This window comes from Brachyistius frenatus, unplaced genomic scaffold (genome assembly GCF_029030835.1).
Source record: "Brachyistius frenatus isolate BFR_SWC_R1_liver_20210118 unplaced genomic scaffold, ASM2903083v1 Contig_22, whole genome shotgun sequence".
NCBI lineage: Eukaryota > Metazoa > Chordata > Actinopteri > Embiotocidae > Brachyistius > Brachyistius frenatus.
The window spans coordinates 4,982,868-5,002,333 of NW_027210621.1; the positions used below are offsets into that span (position 1 = coordinate 4,982,868).

The 19,466-nt window shown below is 40.7% G+C and overlaps 3 protein-coding genes across 8 annotated transcripts; 2 read left to right on the top strand and 1 right to left on the bottom strand.

Annotated features, from left to right (window-relative positions):
* Window positions 1–1,422: 1,422 nt before the first annotated feature.
* Window positions 1,423–12,816, top strand: LOC138620105 (septin-8-A-like). 6 transcript variants are annotated; one of them, XM_069697055.1, is made up of 10 exons: window positions 1,423–1,783; window positions 5,465–5,579; window positions 5,687–5,882; window positions 6,404–6,590; window positions 6,676–6,837; window positions 7,113–7,209; window positions 7,392–7,560; window positions 8,842–8,974; window positions 9,072–9,262; window positions 10,712–11,752. In XM_069697055.1, exons 1-10 carry the CDS (start codon window positions 1,544–1,546, stop codon window positions 10,713–10,715), a joined length of 1,494 nt encoding a protein of 497 aa, XP_069553156.1. In that variant the 5' UTR covers window positions 1,423–1,543; the 3' UTR covers window positions 10,716–11,752. The 6 variants fall into 6 exon arrangements, with proteins under 6 accessions (XP_069553156.1, XP_069553155.1, XP_069553158.1 ...); XM_069697054.1 differs by lacking the exon at window positions 10,712–11,752 and adding an exon at window positions 11,761–12,816 and having other exon boundaries at window positions 1,429–1,783; XM_069697057.1 differs by lacking the exons at window positions 1,423–1,783; window positions 10,712–11,752 and adding exons at window positions 3,321–3,356; window positions 11,761–12,816.
* A 297-nt stretch (window positions 12,817–13,113) lies between these two features.
* ccng1 (cyclin G1) lies at window positions 13,114–17,193 on the top strand. Its single transcript, XM_069697061.1, has 6 exons — window positions 13,114–13,323; window positions 14,352–14,615; window positions 14,704–14,957; window positions 15,353–15,431; window positions 15,714–15,824; window positions 16,004–17,193. The coding sequence occupies exons 2-6, from the start codon at window positions 14,352–14,354 to the stop codon at window positions 16,193–16,195; spliced, it is 900 nt and encodes a 299-aa protein (XP_069553162.1). The 5' UTR covers window positions 13,114–13,323; the 3' UTR covers window positions 16,196–17,193.
* A 91-nt stretch (window positions 17,194–17,284) lies between these two features.
* nudcd2 (NudC domain containing 2) lies at window positions 17,285–19,343 on the bottom strand. The gene is made up of 4 exons (XM_069697062.1): window positions 18,886–19,343; window positions 18,146–18,194; window positions 17,890–18,041; window positions 17,285–17,544 (listed from the first exon to the last, which is right to left on the bottom strand). Exons 1-4 carry the CDS (start codon window positions 19,072–19,074, stop codon window positions 17,461–17,463), a joined length of 474 nt encoding a protein of 157 aa, XP_069553163.1. The 5' UTR covers window positions 19,075–19,343; the 3' UTR covers window positions 17,285–17,460.
* Between the last annotated feature and the right edge of the window lie 123 nt (window positions 19,344–19,466).

The following is a 19,466-nucleotide window of genomic DNA, read 5'->3' on the forward strand; positions in this document are numbered from 1 at the left end:
TTTGCAGCCAGGAATCAAGAGGTGACGTCTAAGGATTTATTACACATGAGGTCATGAAAATATGTCTATCACAGACTGCTGGTGTGATTAGTAAGAAAAAATAAGTTAAATAGGTGCAAAATAACTGTTAACACATGAGATCCAACTAAAGGGAAAAAACAATAATAAATATTACGTTACATTTAGCTGACGCTTTTATCCAAAGTGACTTACAACACACCGATGGTACACCATTAGGGTTCAGTATCTTGCTCAAGGACACTTAGGCATGTGGACAGGAGGAGCTGGGATTGAACCACCTTCCGATTAGTGTGCAACCCACGCTACCGACTGAGCTACAGCCTCCCAAAAAACACTCATAAATAGCAAATCCAACCCTGGTAACACTTTACAAGACACCTGCAGTGATTTGTAATTCCGTTTTAGACTATAAGTGACGTAAAGCATTAGTGACATTATCTAATAAGATACTATATAAACTAAAATGGTGTAATCTCCTACAGTTTTAATATAGTTCATCTCAAAGCTTCTTTTTTGATCCTCCTCAGCAGTCATGAGCAAACTTGGTTGTTGTCTTTTGTTTCTTGCCTGTGTGAGGCTGGAACAGTTTACTGATTGTGTTGAAGCTCTTCGTCTGCTCTTTGCTGTCCTCATCCTCTGTCTTCTCTCTGTGCTGCACTCCTCCCAGAAGTGCTCTGACCTCAGCTGACACATCTTTCCCCAGGTAGTGAAGGGCCTTCTTACCGCCGTTATCTCTTTCATTTACACTGGCTCCATAACTATGCACGAGCAAAACCACGATTTCAGTGCGGCCATGTATGGCCGCGATGTGCAAAGGCGTGTATCCTCCGTGTGCTTTGCTGTCGACGTTCACATAAATGCCTCTTCTCCGGGAAATCTCCATGAGCTTGTGTATCACATCGCCGTTGCTGTCCTTGGCGGCCCAGTGCAGTGCAGTGAAACCTGACATGAAGTCTTTCCTCTGTGCTAACTGTGTGTCTCGCAGCAGCAGAGCATGTATCTGTCCCCACAATCCTGCAGCACACTTCACCAGCCACTCGTGAGCTAATGGCTCCAAAGGCACAGACTCACAGAATTTGGCCTCATCTGCCTGTCTTGTGGTTTTGTTTTGGGGCCTGACCTGGGGAAAGCCTGGGGGCTGGGTGGCCTCAGCCTGTTTAGTTTTCCAACACTGGGACTCTCTTAATGCATCCTTCTCGGGAGCTGCAGAGAGAACTGGCTCTGGTCGAGTAGAAAGTGTGCTTCCCAAAGGGACTGGTTTGTCTGAAAGTGTGTGCTGATGCACTTGTAACCCGTCCTGTGCTGCTGCTGCAGAGCCTCTCGGGGGGGATTTTACTGCGATGACAGCGAACACGGCTTCAGATTTGCCCGCTCTGCTCGCCCTATCTCCGGAGAGATTCAGGACCTTGACAGTGGTCGTGTCTGCACTACTAACGTGTCTCGTCAACAGCCTCCTTTTCTGCATGCTCTCCACAGGCGCGCGTTGGGCATCTCTATAATAGTTGCTGTTTATGTTCGAGGGATGGCTCACATTATTGTTTTCAATGTCCGAGCGGATCGTCCAGGCGGACTCGGCTCGATGGAGAGACGTGAAGGAAAAGCTCGTGTTTTGGCTCGAAAAGCTGTCATCCATATGCGTTTTCTGCGACACATCTTGCTCCCCCTCTTTCAAAAAGTCCTGGTACCTTTTCTTCGCAACCACGAACTTCACCTCGTCGATCTGTTTGACCACAGCGACGCTGTTCACCAACTTCTTGAAAAGGTCTCTATTGTGCTGCTTTTCCGCGGGATCACCGCAGTTGATGTGGCTCCTGAAATTGTTCAGCAGCTCCGAGTTCTTCACTTTGCCTCCGTGCTCCAGTAAAAAAGACAGCACAGATTCTTGGGTCAAAGCCATTTTGTGCTGCCAGGGCATAAATATGAAAAGATATACGGTATCAGATGGATTAAGTAAAATCCACAGGATAATCTCGATCTGCGCTCCCCTCTCTCTGGTCCTCCTCCAACCTGCTGCTTCCGGCGAGTCTCCGAATATATCTTTCGGGATTTTTATTTTTATTTTTTTTAATTGCATTCCCGTTAAAAGGCTGTTTTGAAAGCAATGCTGCTGTCTCTTGATAAGTGGATTAACATGAAGACTACTTTTTATTTTATTTTTAAATTTAGATTAATATCCGTATTTAAAAAGAGAAGTCAGAATAATACTATCCTATATCATTAAGTATTCATTCAGAATATTTATACATGCATTCATGCTATATCTTAGTAATATATATTAATTCATATTATGTTAACCAAGTTACTTTGGAAAAATCAATAAATCCACGTGAAGTCACATTTTAAAAACATCACCAGTAAAGCGGTGATGAAATTACAATTCAGTGTATCTAACAGTTCTGCTTTTGATGTCTGTCTCTGCTGCAGTGGAGGAAGAAATATTAGGAGGTTTTGCTTGTTTAAAAGTAAAATAATCTTACTTGTAGAAGCACAAAAGTATTGGCAACAAAATAAGTACAGCGAATAAAAAGTACAAATTATTCATAATTAGGCTGCACAATGACCTCTATAGGGTTGTTTTAGATAATTGAATAGTTATTAATTTAACAATGTTACATGTGGTTTACAAAAACACATTATAGCTATTTTGTATGCTAATCATACACCTTGTATGTAAACTCTTGATATCCATTGCTATCAAGTAAATATTTTGGATAAGAAGTAAAATTAATATTTAATAGAAACATTGAAGTGAAGCAAAATACACTCTACGTTGTACTGAAGTACAGTTAATTGGCTCACTATGCAGTTGAGTTTACAAGAGCAAGATCAATGCAGGGTCTGCACAGTGCTGTGCTCTCAATATTTTATTGATAATTGCAATGTAAATACCAAAGTCAACTTTATTATCAATCCACCATATGTACAAGACATACTGAGAGACCGAAATATTGTTTCTGACAGTCCCACGGTGTGCAAAATAAAAAGATAAAACAAGAAAAGTATAAATATTACCATATAAAGCAAATATTTCCATCAATAAACTCTTTTTCAGGCGCAGATGATATTTTCACATCTCACATTGTGCATATTTATCTAAACAATAAAACTCGCACAAGTTATCAAATCAGAAAATAATAGATTGAAGCCCAAAGCAGACAAATGTGTATCTTTAAACTGACACACACACGTGTGAACAACTGGGAAGTGACGTCATCAACCAACCCTCCCCGCAGGAAAAATACTATTTTAAGAATCCAAACTGGAGTAATGGAAGTAAACTGTCCGAAAACAGGACCGTTGAGTTTCCTGTTGCTATGGAGACAGACGGTGTCCAGGTATATAATTGCTTAATGATACATTTTTGGACCTACTTTAGATGTAAAATATTTTTTTCGTGGATCCGTACGTGAAACTTGAACATGGACGGTGCCTTTTTTTAATTATTTTTTTTATTAGAGCAAAACAAATTATAATAAATCAAAATAACAAGAAAGATGCAACGAAATTGAAGAAAACGGTTAAAAAAAAAAAAAAAAAAAAAAAAAAAAAAAGAAGAAGTAGCGTCTGTTGCCACGGGAAACGACAAAGGGCGCGTCTGATTACCGTCTGTCGGAGCAGTTTTTTTTTTGGATCATCATTCCTGATAAAAGACTCATCAAATACTCCCTCAGTGGTGAAGTAGGCTTTCTCGAGCTGTTGTAATATCGCCCTCCAGCACCGAGGGGGTGTTGCCTCCAAGTAGCCATATTGAAAGCAGTGAGTGTGTCACTGTGCAGGTCTGGTTGAAGATAATTCCTGCACACAGCCACTTGTGACGATGGCGGCCAATAAGGTAAATGTTTTCGCAGTAAGTACAGGTGATCCGTTGTCTTCGCGCTTGCAGTGACTTAATATTTGGCGTCTTTAGAGTAGAATTAAAACTAGCAAACGCAAAAAAAAAACAAAAAAAACCCATTCAGGTGTATGTAAGCGGAAGGTGGCGGTAATGAGATGTGTGTGGAGAATGCAGCAGGGTCGCTGCGGTGGTCGGAGCGTGATGGCGGAATGATTTGCGGCCAGCTAAGGTTGATTCAGGGGTAAAATAAATGCCTCGTCTCCCTGTACTGATGAGCAATCTTTTGTAGAAAAAAAAGAAAAAAAGAAAAGCGCATCCGGACACGCTGTCCAACGTCAAACCGCACGCAGCCTGCGCATCAGTACTTTTCTGTTTACCATGTCAGCACCTCTGACAGGTGTGCGCGGGCACGGGTGCTGAATAAACATCACGGGACAAGTGTTTCAATGAAGCACAGGGCGGCAGGCTGTCAGAGACTCAGTTAAGAGGATAAACATGCAGTAAGTAGCTCTCGGCAGTGGCAGCTGGGTTCAGCATCGCATGGCTCAGCGAAAATACAAGTCTGATCAACCAAACGCCTCATTCGTGGCTACGCGGTGAATTTAAATCCCATCCTAGTTCACAGTAAACGCCTCTTGTTTGGTTCTCTGTGCACAGGTTGCATTGTAAAGGATGGATGACATAGTTGAGTTCATCTGTGTTTGTCTAACTGTGAAGGGGGGAGGGGAGAGGAGGGTTATGGGTACCAGGGCAGAAAGCAGCTTGGATATCCTCCCACCCTGTGAAATAACATCCAGATAAAGAGCTCTTTGTGAGTGTGTGTGAGAGAGAGAGAGAGAGAGACAGAAGCGGATGATTGTTGTATTGAACACATCCTGGTCCTCATGTTGAGCCTTTTGCAAGATGCCAGGGTCCCAGGGTGAATCTGGTATAGGAAGAACAACCTCTCAGCATGCCAGTTTATCAAGCGAGGGCAACACACATAGTTAGCTCTAACATGTAGGGTATTAATTTCAGCATTATATCAATGAAAATGGAAAGTATACACAGCGCCATGAATATTTAAACAGTTTTATTAGCACAAGTTTATAAACATGAAAAAAAAAGTGGTGCTGATGCTGTTGTTAAGTCAGTTAGTTGATCTACTGAAGCAAAAAGTTCCAGCTTCAATGTGGTGAGTTGCTGTCTTTCAAAACAGTTATTGACAGACTAATCATAAAAAAAAAACAAAAAAAAAACAGGGTTTTTATTATTTATAAACCATGACTGTCTGCAGTGGTAAAGTTACTAAGAAATTATTATTATTACACTAAGCCCTCATCCTAAAATTTCATCATGCAGACAGAAGACACTCAATGTGACATCAGTGCTGCATAATTCAAATGAATCTCTTGCGTGTCTTTGCTGGAGAAGGTTGGTTGGTGATTTTTCAGACAGAACCTTTTTATAGATCGGACTAGTCAGTGTGTTAAGTGGAAGAGAGAAATGACCTCATTTGCAAAGAATGCTTTTAAGCTTAAAAGCATGACGTGGGGATGGGATGAGACATTTTTTAACCTCAAAATTGTATTGCCTTTTTTTTGTTTTTTTTTTAACACTGCACCTCAGAATGAAGGATGGAGAAACCTGGAGCTCAGTGGCCACGTGGGGTTTGACAGTCTGCCAGATCAACTGGTCAGCAAATCAGTTGCACAGGGATTCAACTTCAACATCCTCTGTGTAGGTACGTCTAAAAGGCAGGAGGAGTTCATAATCCAAAGTTAGTGCTGTGGACATAACATGCATTCATGTGGATTTTGCTTTCTGTTTCATCTCCTCTGTTTTTTTAAGGCGAGACAGGGATTGGAAAGTCAACACTGATGAACACTCTTTTCAATACAAAATTTGAACATGAGGAAACCAGCCACTATGAGAAGGACGTGCAGCTACGCCAACAAACATACAATCTGCAGGAGAGCAATGTCAACCTTAAGCTGACTATTGTGCAAACTATAGGGTTTGGAGACCAGATCGACAAAGAGGAAAGGTACAGACTGTTTTTCAATATTTTTCTTTTAGTTAAACTGAGTAGAAAAACAGACTGAAAAAATATTTTTAAAAATGGAGGAAAGCATCTGGCAAAAAAGAGAAAACTCATACAATTTTATTAAAATGGTATATAAAGCTGCTAAGAATGAACAGAGATAACACTACAGATTGTTCTTGGTGAGATCAGTGCAAGCTATTAATCCCCCTCTTGCACTCATAATTTGGCTAAGACACTTTTTTGTGATTGTGGCATTGTGAATGAGCTCTGCCTGGTGGTTGGTATGTGAATTGGAGGGAGGAGAAAGGGAATAAGGGCATGCCTGGTAGAACAAATGCAGTCTCAATAGCCATCTCAGTCTCCAACAGCAGGAAGTATAAAAATGTAGCATTCTTGGCTACACAACTTTAGAGGGCAATTTCTGACCAGTATACTAACAAGTCTATTAAACAACAAGGAAAGCAATGTGAAGGGATGAGTTCATACATGTAAGGATAAAATAACTTTTTTGTTCTGTGCAGCTATAAACCCATTCTGGAGTATATTGATGCCCAATATGAGCAGTATCTGGAAGAGGAGCTAAAGATAAAACGCTCCCTGTATAACTACCACGACACCAGAATCCACATCTGTCTGTATTTCATCGCTCCTTCTGGACACTCTCTGAAGTCCCTCGATCTCATCACAATGAAGAAACTGGACAGCAAGGTGACAACAGATTCAGACTCTGTATTTCAGCAGTCAATGTGATTTGTTTCTCAGTCTGTCATTCACGTTTTGGTTTTCCATTCAGGTGAACATCATCCCTGTGATTGCCAAGGCAGACACCGTATCCAGGAGTGAACTGGACAAATTAAAGATCAAGATTATGAGTGAGCTGGTCAGCAACGGAGTGCAGATATATCAGTTTCCTACAGAGGATGAGGCTGTTGCAGAGATCAACTCCTCCATGAATGTAAGTTCTCGAAACACAGACACACATAACTTAGCACAGTACATGTAGTTAGTGCATGATGCTTGTTTTACCATGTAGGGATAATGTTCAGTTGGTGGCCGAGTTACTTCAGGAGACTGATTACAGGTTAAGATGAATGCTCACCTTCTCAACTGCTTGAGAGTTAACTAACATCACTCTAAATCATAAGTATGTTATAATATACAAGATCCTGGATATGACAACAGCAGCATTATGTTTTTTTTTTCTAATAATGTCAGTACTATATGTTGCAGACTCATCTTCCCTTTGCTGTGATTGGAAGCATAGAAGATGTTAAAGTAGGAAATAAGATGATGAAAGCAAGGCTGTACCCCTGGGGATCAGTGCAGGGTGAGTACGCTGAATGGATTTGACAAGCCTCATAAAAGTCCTCCAAACAGTAGAGCTGTTCAGTCAGAGGCCTGCTGCCAAACTATTATGGGTTTTTCAGTGGAGAAATAAACATAATATTATGAGTCTCTGGTTTTATGAGCACAATAAACACAGACTTTGTCTCTTTTTTTTATTCCCAGTGGAAAATGAAAACCATTGTGATTTTGTGAAGCTGAGGGAGATGCTGCTGCGTGTGAACATGGAGGATCTCCGGGAGCAAACACACGCTCGTCACTATGAGCTGTACCGTCGCTGCAAGCTGGAAGAGATGGGCTTCAAGGACACAGGCCCTGACAGCCAGTCGTTCAGGTGAAATTAGGGATAGCAGAGATGTAATGCATTCAGGCAATTTACTTCAGTGAAACTGCCAGAAAAAACATTGCTTTTAAATAATTCCAAAACTGTGGAGATAAATTACTTTATTCATAAACAGCACATTAAAATCAATGTTTACATGATGTGGTGAGGTGTAAATGAATTAATCCCATCTCAACACTATTTAGATGAGATTAATGCTTCTACTGTAAATTTGGTAACTTTGTGTATCACAAACAAACCGCAATGCTTATGTCATCCAGGTCTGCCATGTGTGTGTCCACAAAAAAAGTAACACTAATAATTGTCTTTTTGTCACACTCAGGGAAAAGTTGGTGCTTGAGCAGACCTCATAGATGTGTTTTGACCTCCACACTGTGGAACCCACTGGATTCTTATAAAGCTGTTACTGTACATGGAATTAGGCCTGTACTCTGACAGACTTTTTCAAATCAACAACTTCATCAAAATTGACCAAAGACACACTGTCACACATGCACTATATTCTCCCGTGGACATTCAGGGACACAACTGTCTCGTTAAGGAAAACAGAAAATGTGATGAGGAAAAATGGGAAAAGTTTAGTTTGGAAAAAGGGATATAGATACATAATTAAACGTGCACTGAATGGGAAGTCTAAAGAGTTTGATGACCCAGTGAAAGAAATAAAATAAAATAATAAAAGATTTTTATAAATTAACTTACTAAAGAAAGCTTGGAGTACTTGAAGAAAAAGTGTAAAGCATTAGATGCATATTTAGACTCCATTTATTGTTTTAAGTAAGAGCAAATAACTGATTTATTTGGCTACCTTTTTGTTCCTCCATGTATTCATCCAGCTTTACCACTGCCATACCTAGTACTGAGGAGATGTGTTCACAAAATGAGTTCAATGTTATTAAATCTCAGATGGAGATCAGCACTGTGACAAACCAGTGATTTACAAATCTGTTTGTCCATCTTACCGTTTAAACCGTGACATCATTTCGGCTGTTAGAAGGAAATCTGCCCAATCAAAACATTTTGTAGTTTGAGGTATATTGTTTAAATTTTTCACATGTAATTTAAAACTTTCCAATATTAGAGAACATTTATGCGCGTTGTATCCAGTCAGATCTGATGATGTGCTGTGTCACCACTTTTGCTCTTCAATCTAAATGTGAACTAAGCTAAGTTAGAAGTTACACACAGCTGGTGCAACAAGCTCCTGGTCGCCCATCTTGTCCGTGTAGGGCTGTGACGTGAGTTTAATGTTGTCTTTACTCTGATCTGCAGCCTTCAGGAGACATACGAAGCCAAGAGGAAGGAGTTCCTCGTGGATCTGCAGCGCAAAGAGGAAGAAATGAGACAGATGTTTGTCAACAAAGTCAAGGAGACAGAAGCAGAGCTGAAAGAAAAAGAAAAAGAGGTGAGGATCGACATCATAAAATAATGGCTCGTTGATAATACACCATATGTGGTATTTCTCACATTGTGCTCTGTCTCATCATCGTCATCATCTGTAGCTTCATGAGAGGTTTGAGCAGCTCAAGCGGATGCACCAGGATGAAAAGAAAAATCTGGAGGCGAAAAGACGAGAGCTGGAAGAGGAGATGAATGCCTTCAATAGGAGAAAGGTTGCAGCTGAGACACTGATGGGTCAGGCACTGCAGGGTTGCTCACAACAGCCATTCAAGAAGGACAAGGACAAGAAGAAGTAAGTCTGTTTTTCTGTTTGTATTTATCCCCTATTGTTGTTCTGGTAGTTTATTTCGTTCACCAGGGTTGTCAGCTCAACTGTTAATGCCACCAAACAATAATAATAACACGAAGATCTCTCATCCTATTCAAAGATAATTTGTTAAATGTCACACTTACATCTTATACTAAAGACATGGACATGTATTGTCTAAGGCAGTCTGTGTGGAGTTGATTGGACGGGGGGAGCTGTAGAATGTGATTAATGAGATAGCGTTATCTTCCCAGAAGCCATGTTGGCTCACAAAGTGATACAGGGACAGATTCAGACAGACACCGTGTGCCCAGACACCGTAGGAAGGGTCACAGCTTGCATGACACAGCCTGATGCTTATGTCTCTGCAGGCTGACCTGCCAGACTGTATCTCAGGCAGGGGCGCTCCTGTTTACATTCGACCGGTCTCACCGATGCTTACGCCATGTGCAACACAGATGATACTCAGACATCCCACGTTCAACTGTAATTATTTTTGCAGGTGGAAACATTACGTGTCAGGATTAATTTAGTATGCTCAAAACTCACCTGCACACAATTCGAAGCTAGAATCAGCCTTGAAAGTTCACCATCACAAAACTGTCTGAACAACTAGTAGAATAGAAACAAATGTGAACAAATGAAAGCCAAGTTTCTTCAAAGAATCTCAGTATCAACAGCAGTTTTTACTGGCTTTAACATCCTATTATGTGGGGGGAAATGTTAACAGTACCAAAGGTATTAAGACGGTGTAGATTTGGATGATTTATCTGTCTATTATATATAACCCGGCTTTAGAAAAAGAAGTTCATAAGGAATCACATATTTTAAAATGCAAGAACAGCTACCTACATTAAACATATCCGCAAAAATTAATAAATTTGTGTGTCTATATATAATTTGTTTTTTCAAATGACAGGCTGGATACATTTATCTGTTTTGCTGCAGTCTCTATTGGGGACATTCTTTGAACTTCTGTGTCTCACCAGGCTGCATTAGTGAAAGAAAACATTGATTTTTTTTTTTATGTGCAGCCATTTTACACATTCATACAGTATGTGTAGTCACAGTCGATTAGCCATGATCCAGACAACGTGTCAGTGTTGTGTCTTGTTGCACGTGACAGTTTAAACTCTTGAGTTGAGTGATCACATTGGGAACTGTCTCAGTTTTATGGCATAAATGTCATTAGGAGTAATTGGTTTCCATGAGTGAATCTGATTTATATTTCAAAGTGTCAAAAAAACGTGTTGAGCTGTCAGCCTGATTCTGAATGTAGCCTAAAAATATGTGGAAAGGAAATGGATGCTAGAGGAACCCAAACACGGTTACATTCCTGTTTCATTCCCTTCATTCTTTTAATTTCTACCATACTTCAAATCCCTCATTGTTTTCCTTTGCCACATTTTGTCTTATTTTTTTTCCCCCTTTCAGTTGATTTATGGCTCAAACAAGGAAACCAGGAATGTGTCTGCTGTCAGCATGGGAAAAAGAGACTGTCATGTCATACATTACTTAGTGACACTATTCATGGCCTCACTGTCCACATATGTGACCCTGAATACTGTGATGGCTACAAGCCACTGTGTACTTATGGATCAAAAAGGTAGCTTTGCCCAATGTGTTTAATTTGTCCCTAATGCTGACTGTGCTAGACGCATAATAACAAATCCATGGACTGTTTTCATAACGTGTAGCTTGTGTTATTTTATGTTCTTGCCATGAATGTGTGCTCATCTCCAGTTGTAAATTTAAGTCTGTGGTTCTCAGTGAGATATTAACAAGGCTAAATAAAAACAGGAAACTATCAGTTACTGACTCAACTGATGGTTGTGACTTTGTTATTTAGTAACATGGAATTAATATTTTGTGTGTTTTTATACATGTGATTATTTGCAATACAGTATGTAATTTATATAAAAAATATTGACATTTGTATTTTTTAATTGTTAGTATTTTGAGGAAAGATAATTTAATTGTCTAAACATTATTCTATGCAAAGTTTTAAAGAGGTTAATAAATATATATTCAGTAAATCTAGAAATGAACAAATAGTTTGCTTTCATCTACTTTCAAATAAAGAATGATATTGGAAAATGGAATAGAGCATCAGTTCATCTGTCACCTGAACCCATTCCTCTTCAGTACCTCTCTGCAATACACCATCCATCACATCAGCCATTTGTATGATTCAAAGCATTTCTTGTTGCAGCCATTGTCTTCATTACATACCCAAACACATCTGATACTTATTATTTACTCGGTGTTCTTGTAAAAGCATTAGCTCCTGATTTAAACTTTCAGTTTTGTGATTGCATAAAGTCATTAGCAGCTAACATAATACCTAGCAAAAATGCTTATTAAGTTTTGAGCAACATTTGCACTAGATTTTAGTATTTCATGTGCTGTTGAGCTTTGCTTAGTGACCTTAATGACTGCCGCTTATCCAGATAAATGACCTGGTTTTTCTTTCCTTTTCATAGCTTCTTTAGTCTGCCATCTGCGTGCTCCTTAACCTCAGGAAGGAATTTGAATTAGAGGACTTTCTACCACACCACAGACTAACGATCAAGTGTATTATTTTTACAATGTTGCATATACAATTTTATAGAAATGAAACGTCCCTGGAAGTGAATCAGCCGGAAGTCTTCCATGGCTACTAAACCTTGTCCTTTAAGCTTTTAACAGCCCTCTGTAGCATGGTCTCTGCATGGCTCCTAAACTTCACTCCGACCAGTATTAAGAGATGTCCTTTGCCAAAACCTCAGTTTTTGTATTGAATGTGCTATCTTCTTTCGTCTGCCATGTAACGCTTGTAGTTTCTGACTGATGACAATTTACACTGTGAGATATAAACTGACATGATTATGCTGTTGAAGGAATAGATTGTGAATCATATTATGATTTAGAAGCACTTTAAATCAATCATACTACAAATACTATCTTTAATCATATCTATAATCATAAATAGTGCCCTGTCATACTAACCTGTCATCCCTCATGTTGTGTCTATAGATATAGATAAAAGTATATCATAGTTTTAACTGCAAAAATATATATATTCTGTTGTTACATGAAAACCTTTGGATGTATATAAATGTAGGACAACATCTCTTCATGTCAGCAGATCGTTCTGGTGAGTCGGTGTGGGCTCGCTCGCTGATTTGTAAACCCTGATGTAATAAAGAGTTACTTTAATGAACATGTGTATTGTTCTCTGCAAAAATGCACTTTTAGGCAAAAAATAAATGGTTGTGGTAAACTGGTGGCTCAGCAGGTTCAGGTTCCTTCCAGACTGTTCCAGAAACCTGCCTGTTGGCCTCTCTTTCAAATGAAGAGGAGCCTTTGCCTGCTAATGCCTGGTCTATGAAAACATTTGTAACGTTACATTTTTAAGATATCCTGCTCAGTATTCTCTAAATTTACTGTTTTGCTGTTACTTCCCCCTATTTTAACATGGTGTACATCTTTGGTTTTTGTTTTTTTTGGGGGGGAGGGAGTTCTAATTTACTGAACGATTAAATAATTCAGAAAGTCAACTGTGTCAATTAATATTATATCTCTGTGTTATTCGCAAATGATCCAAAAGTATTTTTGTGTAGTACTATTTTACTGTAAACATACCAAACAGGCGAACACGGTGCGTCGCTATTTATGGACATGTTCCGCCTTCTTGGCTCCGATTGGCTCAACGAAATATAAAGGGCGGGACTTACTAACGAATGGCTGGAAATACATCCAATTGAAATTTAGAACAGGAGACGTCCTCGTCCGGTGGCCAATGAAAGCTCAGCATGGGCTTGGTTTTATGCCTGCTTTAATACCAAAGCTGTCCTTTTCCCCATCGCCTTACGCCAGGGGTAGGGGGTGTGCATAGGCAGAAATCAACCTATGCTTAAAACTTTGTTTATTGAAAGTTCATACTTACACTTTTTGTGTGTGTTTTAAACCTCTTTTCACTCGCTTGTTCAAAGCGCTTGGAGACAGTTTCCGCTACTTTTTTTTTTTTTTCCACCACAATTTTAAAGGCAAAGTAACTACCCAAGGTAAGTAATTCTTCTTATATCAAGTGAAATAACTATACATTTGGCATTTGAGGGATTGTAAAAACCGAAAACGTGTCATCGTGCGGCTGTCTGTCGGCAGAAAAATAAATAACGCCATCAAGTTTTAAAATGAAGTTTAGCTAGCGTTAGCGGCTGTCGCTAACATTTACATTTGGTCGTTTTCACTTCGCCTTCGTGAAGTTTAGTTGACGCAGGACGAGCACTGAGGCGTCTTACGGGTTCATCTACAGGTTTGCGGGTTGAGCTGTGTCACTTTTTTTTACTCGGGTTTGTTGCGGTCGGTCGGCAGGTTGTTGCGTTAGCTCTCCCGTTAGTGTGTGCGGCAGAGACATGTCGGGACATGACGGCTTCACGGTCTGACAGACCAGGCCCGGTCCTGTGAGTCACAGCCTCACGTACCGACCCCATTATCAAAGTGTCACTGACACCGTGGGGATCGTATGTTTTACCAAACTCGCACAACCTTAATATGATACAAAAAAAATAATATATATATATATTATTACAAATAGAGAAACTTTATTTGACATGTCCCCGTTATGTGTCGCCTCCCGTCTGGTCCAGTTGAGTCCAGTTCAGTGACAGCTGTTGGGGCAGGGCTTGTTACTGGATAACTTTCAAATTTGGAAGCACCTTCGTGTCTCGGACGCTCCTGAGCAACACACTAATCCTGATCTATTCCTATTGGGTGAACTACCGGCATGTAAACCCTGAATTTAAATTTAATCAATATTAGGGCTGTTGTAATAGAGTGAAAGTGTGGATGTCCCCTCCCTTTACTCTCATAAAGTACCTTTTCTTTCTTAGCCTTAAAAAAAAAAAAAGCACATCTAGTTCTATAGATTGGTGATTTCAGGTGGTAGTTCAAGCTCTAATATCTGTAGATAGCCACAGATACCCATGGTTACAAACTATTACATTTCCATAGTCATTCGCACAGGCCCGAGTATTGTGATTAAAATTCAAGCATGCCAGTATCATTCAGCTCTATTTACCTTTCTGCGCAGATGATTGACACAGCGAGCGGACCCGCAGCACAGCCCTTTGCTGTTCAGCTGAAGGCCCTGATGGATCTGGAGGGCCGATACCAACCGAAGCTGAGTGGCTTGAGGCTCATTGAGAGTGCCCAGGACAATGGCTTCAGGATGACTACCAGGCTGAGAGAGATTGAGGTGAAGGACCTGCTCTCCCTGACCAGGTTCTTTGGTTTCAGCTCAGAGACCTTCTCGTTGGCCATCAGCTTGCTGGATCGATTCCTCTCTGTAATGAAGGTCAGTAAAGTGCCTTTAACGTACATCTTGTTGAGTTTCCCACAACGTTTTCTCTATATTCTAATCTCTCTTTCCCCGTCTCCTACAGATTCAGCCCAAGCATCTGTCCTGTGTGGGCCTGTGCTGCTTCTACATTGCCGTGAAGTCCTCGGAAGAGGAGAAGAACGTGCCTCTGGCCAATGACCTGATCCGCATCAGTCAGAATCGCTTCACGGTGTCTGACATGATGAGGATGGAGAAGATCATCATGGAGAAGCTCTACTGGAAGGTGAAGGCCCCCACCGCCCTCCGCTTTCTCCGCCTCTTTCACAGCCACATCCGGGAGCAGCTCGACGCTGAGAGGTAAGGACAGACGGTCCCGTCAACCTGCAGGGCTACACCATGACTCAACAAGATTATATTTACTCTACAAAAATGTGTCTTCTTCTATTTGGCTTTACAGTTAATACTGGCCAAAAATATATATTTTTTTATCCAACAGGCACAGTCCTATTTGAAATCATGTAGCTCTTTAGACATGTGACAGCGTGTTTGAAACAACGATGAAAATCATTCTTTTCAAACATTACGAGTGTTGTTATGGTTGTTGTACTTTAAAAAGATATAAATAATTGTTGTTGGTATTACTTTGCTAAATTGACTGATGCAGATTGATGTCCATCCCTGTGAGCTGTGCCTCACATTCATCTTGCCTATGCAGCTGCAATTTCAACACTAAAAGCTTTTTCTTTTTACAGCAAGAAGATACTGAGTCTTGAGAGACTGGAGGCGCAGCTGAAAGCGTGTCACTGCTCATTTGTCTTCTCCAAAATGAAGGTAGGCCAAAATAACTGGTTTCCCAGCATTTTCAATCATGGCCCGTTTCCACTTGGAATTATATTAGAAGAATTTATGTCAAGGGCATCCGGCAGTTCCATTTTTCTGACTGTATATGATTGAAAATCAAACAGCTTTCATGTTGCATACTTATTATTTGTGGTCCTGGTAAAAAGTTGGCCAGCCGTGCTGGTTCATTTTCATTCATAAAATGTGAGACAAGCATATTTGCTGCAGGTTTCTTTTTTGGCAATAACAATCTTTGTGGCTGTTTCTCTGCAGCCATCTTTGCTTGCCATGGCTCTTCTGTGTTTTGAGGCCCAGGAACAACATGAACCCGAGCACGATGACAAAATATCTGGGGCCCTGAAAAGCCTGCAGCAGCAGCTCAACGTAAGTCCTTATCTTAAATATGTGCTGCACTTTTAGTAATCTAGCTGTGTGAAAATTAGTTGGCATAAAAGGAGGACCTGAATAACTGGAACAATAATGCTTTTTTTCTTTTTTAATGAATTTTTAAAGCAGAGAGCGACATGTTGCCATGTCCGATAAACTGTTTCTGTTCTCTGCAGATTAAGGACGGGGACGTAGTTTGTGTGCGGGAGTTAGTTGGAAAATGCCTGACTGAATATGCCGCCACTAAGTGCTGGAAGCCAAACATCCAGAGACTCCGCTGGACTATTTCGGGAAGAACTGCACGTCAGCTGAAGCACAGCTACTACAAGATCGCTCATCTTCCCACCATACCCGAGTCCGCTTGTTAAGACCTGAGCGTACGAGTGGGTGGCCTTGCATGCAGAGATAGACTACAGCTGTCCTCACTGTTACCTCCTTGTTCTTTGACTGGATGTAACTTTTGGGTGACTTGCTCGCAGTACGGTCACCTGCTTACAGTTGCACTTATTTTCCTTACAGATCTTTATCTGAGATGATGGATTTATTTAAGGAAAAGCCCAAATGTTTCCGTTTGTTTGTCGTACATGAATTGATCAAGCACACTATATATTTTCTCTGTCCCGATGACAAGGAGTAATGCTTCGTCAGAAAGGTCAATCTGCTCCCATCCTTCTAAGTTTTACTTTCCTGTCTTGAGTTGCTTGCACAGGTGTACAGTATGTTCTTGTTCAAATCCGTACCAAGGTGATTGGTATTTCCTGGAACGGGTTGCTGGTTTTAAGCTAATAAGTATATAACCACCTAGGTCCTCAGTCCACCATGTGGAAGAGGAGGGAGAAGGATTTTGTGAACAGCAAAAATGGAACCAAGAAATCGGGCCCAAAATCCTTAACTCCCACCCTAGGTTGCTAAACTGTCCTGAATGCACACTCCTACCCAAGGTGATGATTTTTTTTTTTTTTTCTAAACTTGATGTGGCGCGGGAGCTCTGGTTTGCGCCAGTGAAGTGAAGCTAATGACGATCCTGTCGTGTATGGCTAACCACGCTATTCGAGCTGAAATGTCAGCAGTGGTTACAGATGAGTTGTTTTCACCCATTCTTGATTTGTGAAGAGAGTGAAGCACTACAAGTGTGAGTTGATTTCGGTTGTCGATGATGCAGAGAACACGCACAAAAATTGGTGGTTGCAGTGGAAATGTAGGTTGGAACTTGTTTTGCATTTTCTTTGCCAGTTTCCCTGTGTAGTACGTTTTATTTTAGTGACAGAAATAAAATGTGTTCTCGAATCCAAAATTTGACGATTGAATGAACCATCTGACTAACCAATGGATTTGTACCTTTCAATAAAACTTTATTGAAAAGCAATTGCTGTTTGCACTCTTGTTATTAAAAGACCACACGCCAAATCAGGCTTTAAAAAAACAACCTGTCCTTCGTAGCCGAGACGATCCAGGTGAACGCGCAGATATAAAAACAGTCAAAGTCTTTTAGGAACAACCAATAATTGAGTTCTTTGGGAAGCAAATCCCTCTTCTCCTCACCCCAAAAAAAACAACTGTCCCCTGCATGCCGTGGAGGATAGACCGAGGTGACACATCCAGCATGTGCCAGCTTTTGACATCACGGCAGCGGTCACTTCTGTAAACTGGAAAAGTCCGGACCACCGCCAGCAAAATTCCCAGAGATCTCTGCGCTGCTGAAGTCAAATCCAGGATTCTGAAAAAGAGAACGCAATTGAACCATCTGCAGCCACCACGCCGCCACATTTTTTTTTTGCATTCCTTTCACAATTTCATTGATGACAGTATTTGGGATTAGCCTGGTTCCACCAGCTCACAGCCGTAGTTTTCTTCGCTGCGATTAAAATCTTAAAACCCTGTTTAACTTCTCGATCACTCGGTCAATCAGTGACCAGTGTCGGTGGTTAAGCGCAACGATGCTGAAGTCTAAAGAGTTGTTTTTCCTATATTTTTCTAACTTTCACAGGTGTGCAATTTATAACGCCGTCTTGGAAACACAGTACATTTGATGGCGCTGCAGGTGGCACTGAATCGAACTAACCTCTCGCTGAAACCTCTCCAGAGTGAGCTTCCTCTGCATTTGGTCCTGGACCCAGGCATTCGCGCAGTACTCCCCCTCCAGCAGTGAGGACCAGCAGTTCCCTGCCTCTCTGTTGGTCTTCATCAGAATGATCCGGATGAGACATTTATCCTCTGAGGGCAAAAATCAAGCACACAGGAGAGGGTTGAAGCTCGCTTTGGTACATCAAAGTCTTAAGTGAAGTCTGAAAAATGTTTCTTCGAGGTGAGCAACCCACCTAGTGTCCATGTAGCCTCGTCAGACACGGTTGTGTCAAACAACTTTCCCTGTATGCAAAACAACGATAGTAAATTTATTATACTGTATGTCTTAACTAGAGCTGCAACGATTAATTGAATCATCTTTTATTTGATCGACAGGAAATTTGTTGTCAACTATTTTGATAACCGGTTAAACATTTTGAGTCATTTTTTATATTTTTGGGTTTCTTTAGTCCTCCATGAACATCTTTTGGTTGTGGACTATTTGTCTGGAGAAAACAATACATTTTAGGTCGTACTTTGGGCTTTGCAAAATTCTAACAGTGAATTTTGACAATTTAGAGACCAAACAGCTGATCAGTTCAGTAAGAGAGTAATTGACATATTAAGTGATAATGAACATATGTGTTCGTTGCAGCCTCAGAGTTCAGAATAGGATAGAATAAAATAGGGACCACTGTTAGGTGGGATGCAATGCATCAGGGAGTTGTTAATCTGATCAGGCAATAATAGGGCAACAGGAAGTCTTCGAAACCTGTAAAACACTGAAAGTCTGGATTATAATGATTTACATACAAACCAAAAGGTGCCACTATAATCTCTTAGTGACAGACTTCATAAATCACATATTTTACTTTCTGCTTCCCAAAATGCAAAACAAACAGATTCGGAAAATATAAAGAGAAACTACTTCACATGTTGTTGTTGTTTTTCTCTCTTAGTAAAATTGATGGCGAGTTTCTCTTCAGTGGCTCACCTTGAATATCTCCTTCCCCTTGACGTGCAGCTCGATGTCTCTGGACCCCAAATGGCACTTGACCTCTTTAGCGGACGTACAATGAGGCACGTTGACTTCGACAAAGATCTCCTCCATGGTCTGGTACCAGGCGCCCCAGGGCGTCTTGCAAGGGACGACGCCGCTCCTCTCCTCGAAGTGCGCCGACATGCTGCAGTTTCACCGGCTGACCGGTCGGCTAACGTGTGCTGACGAACATACAGTATCTCCAGCTGTTGTAGAAGTTACGCTAACAATTAACCACACTGTAAATCTGAACAACTATCAACGTGCCGGCAAGTTAAAACAACTATTATTAAGAATATCTAAACGATCATGTATTTCATTATTTGCTGATTATATCATCTCTCGCCGTGATGTTTCGCACCACTCTCCTTCTAAACTTCTTCTTCTTCTTCTTCTCTATGTTTGGGTCACTTCCGGTTTTGCATGTCATTGCGGTTGCAGCGCCATCTTCTGTTTAATAGGTTGAACTACAACAAAGTGAACCTGATCTCTTGAGGCACAAAGTACAGTCTAATGTAATTTCGATGTGTTGCATT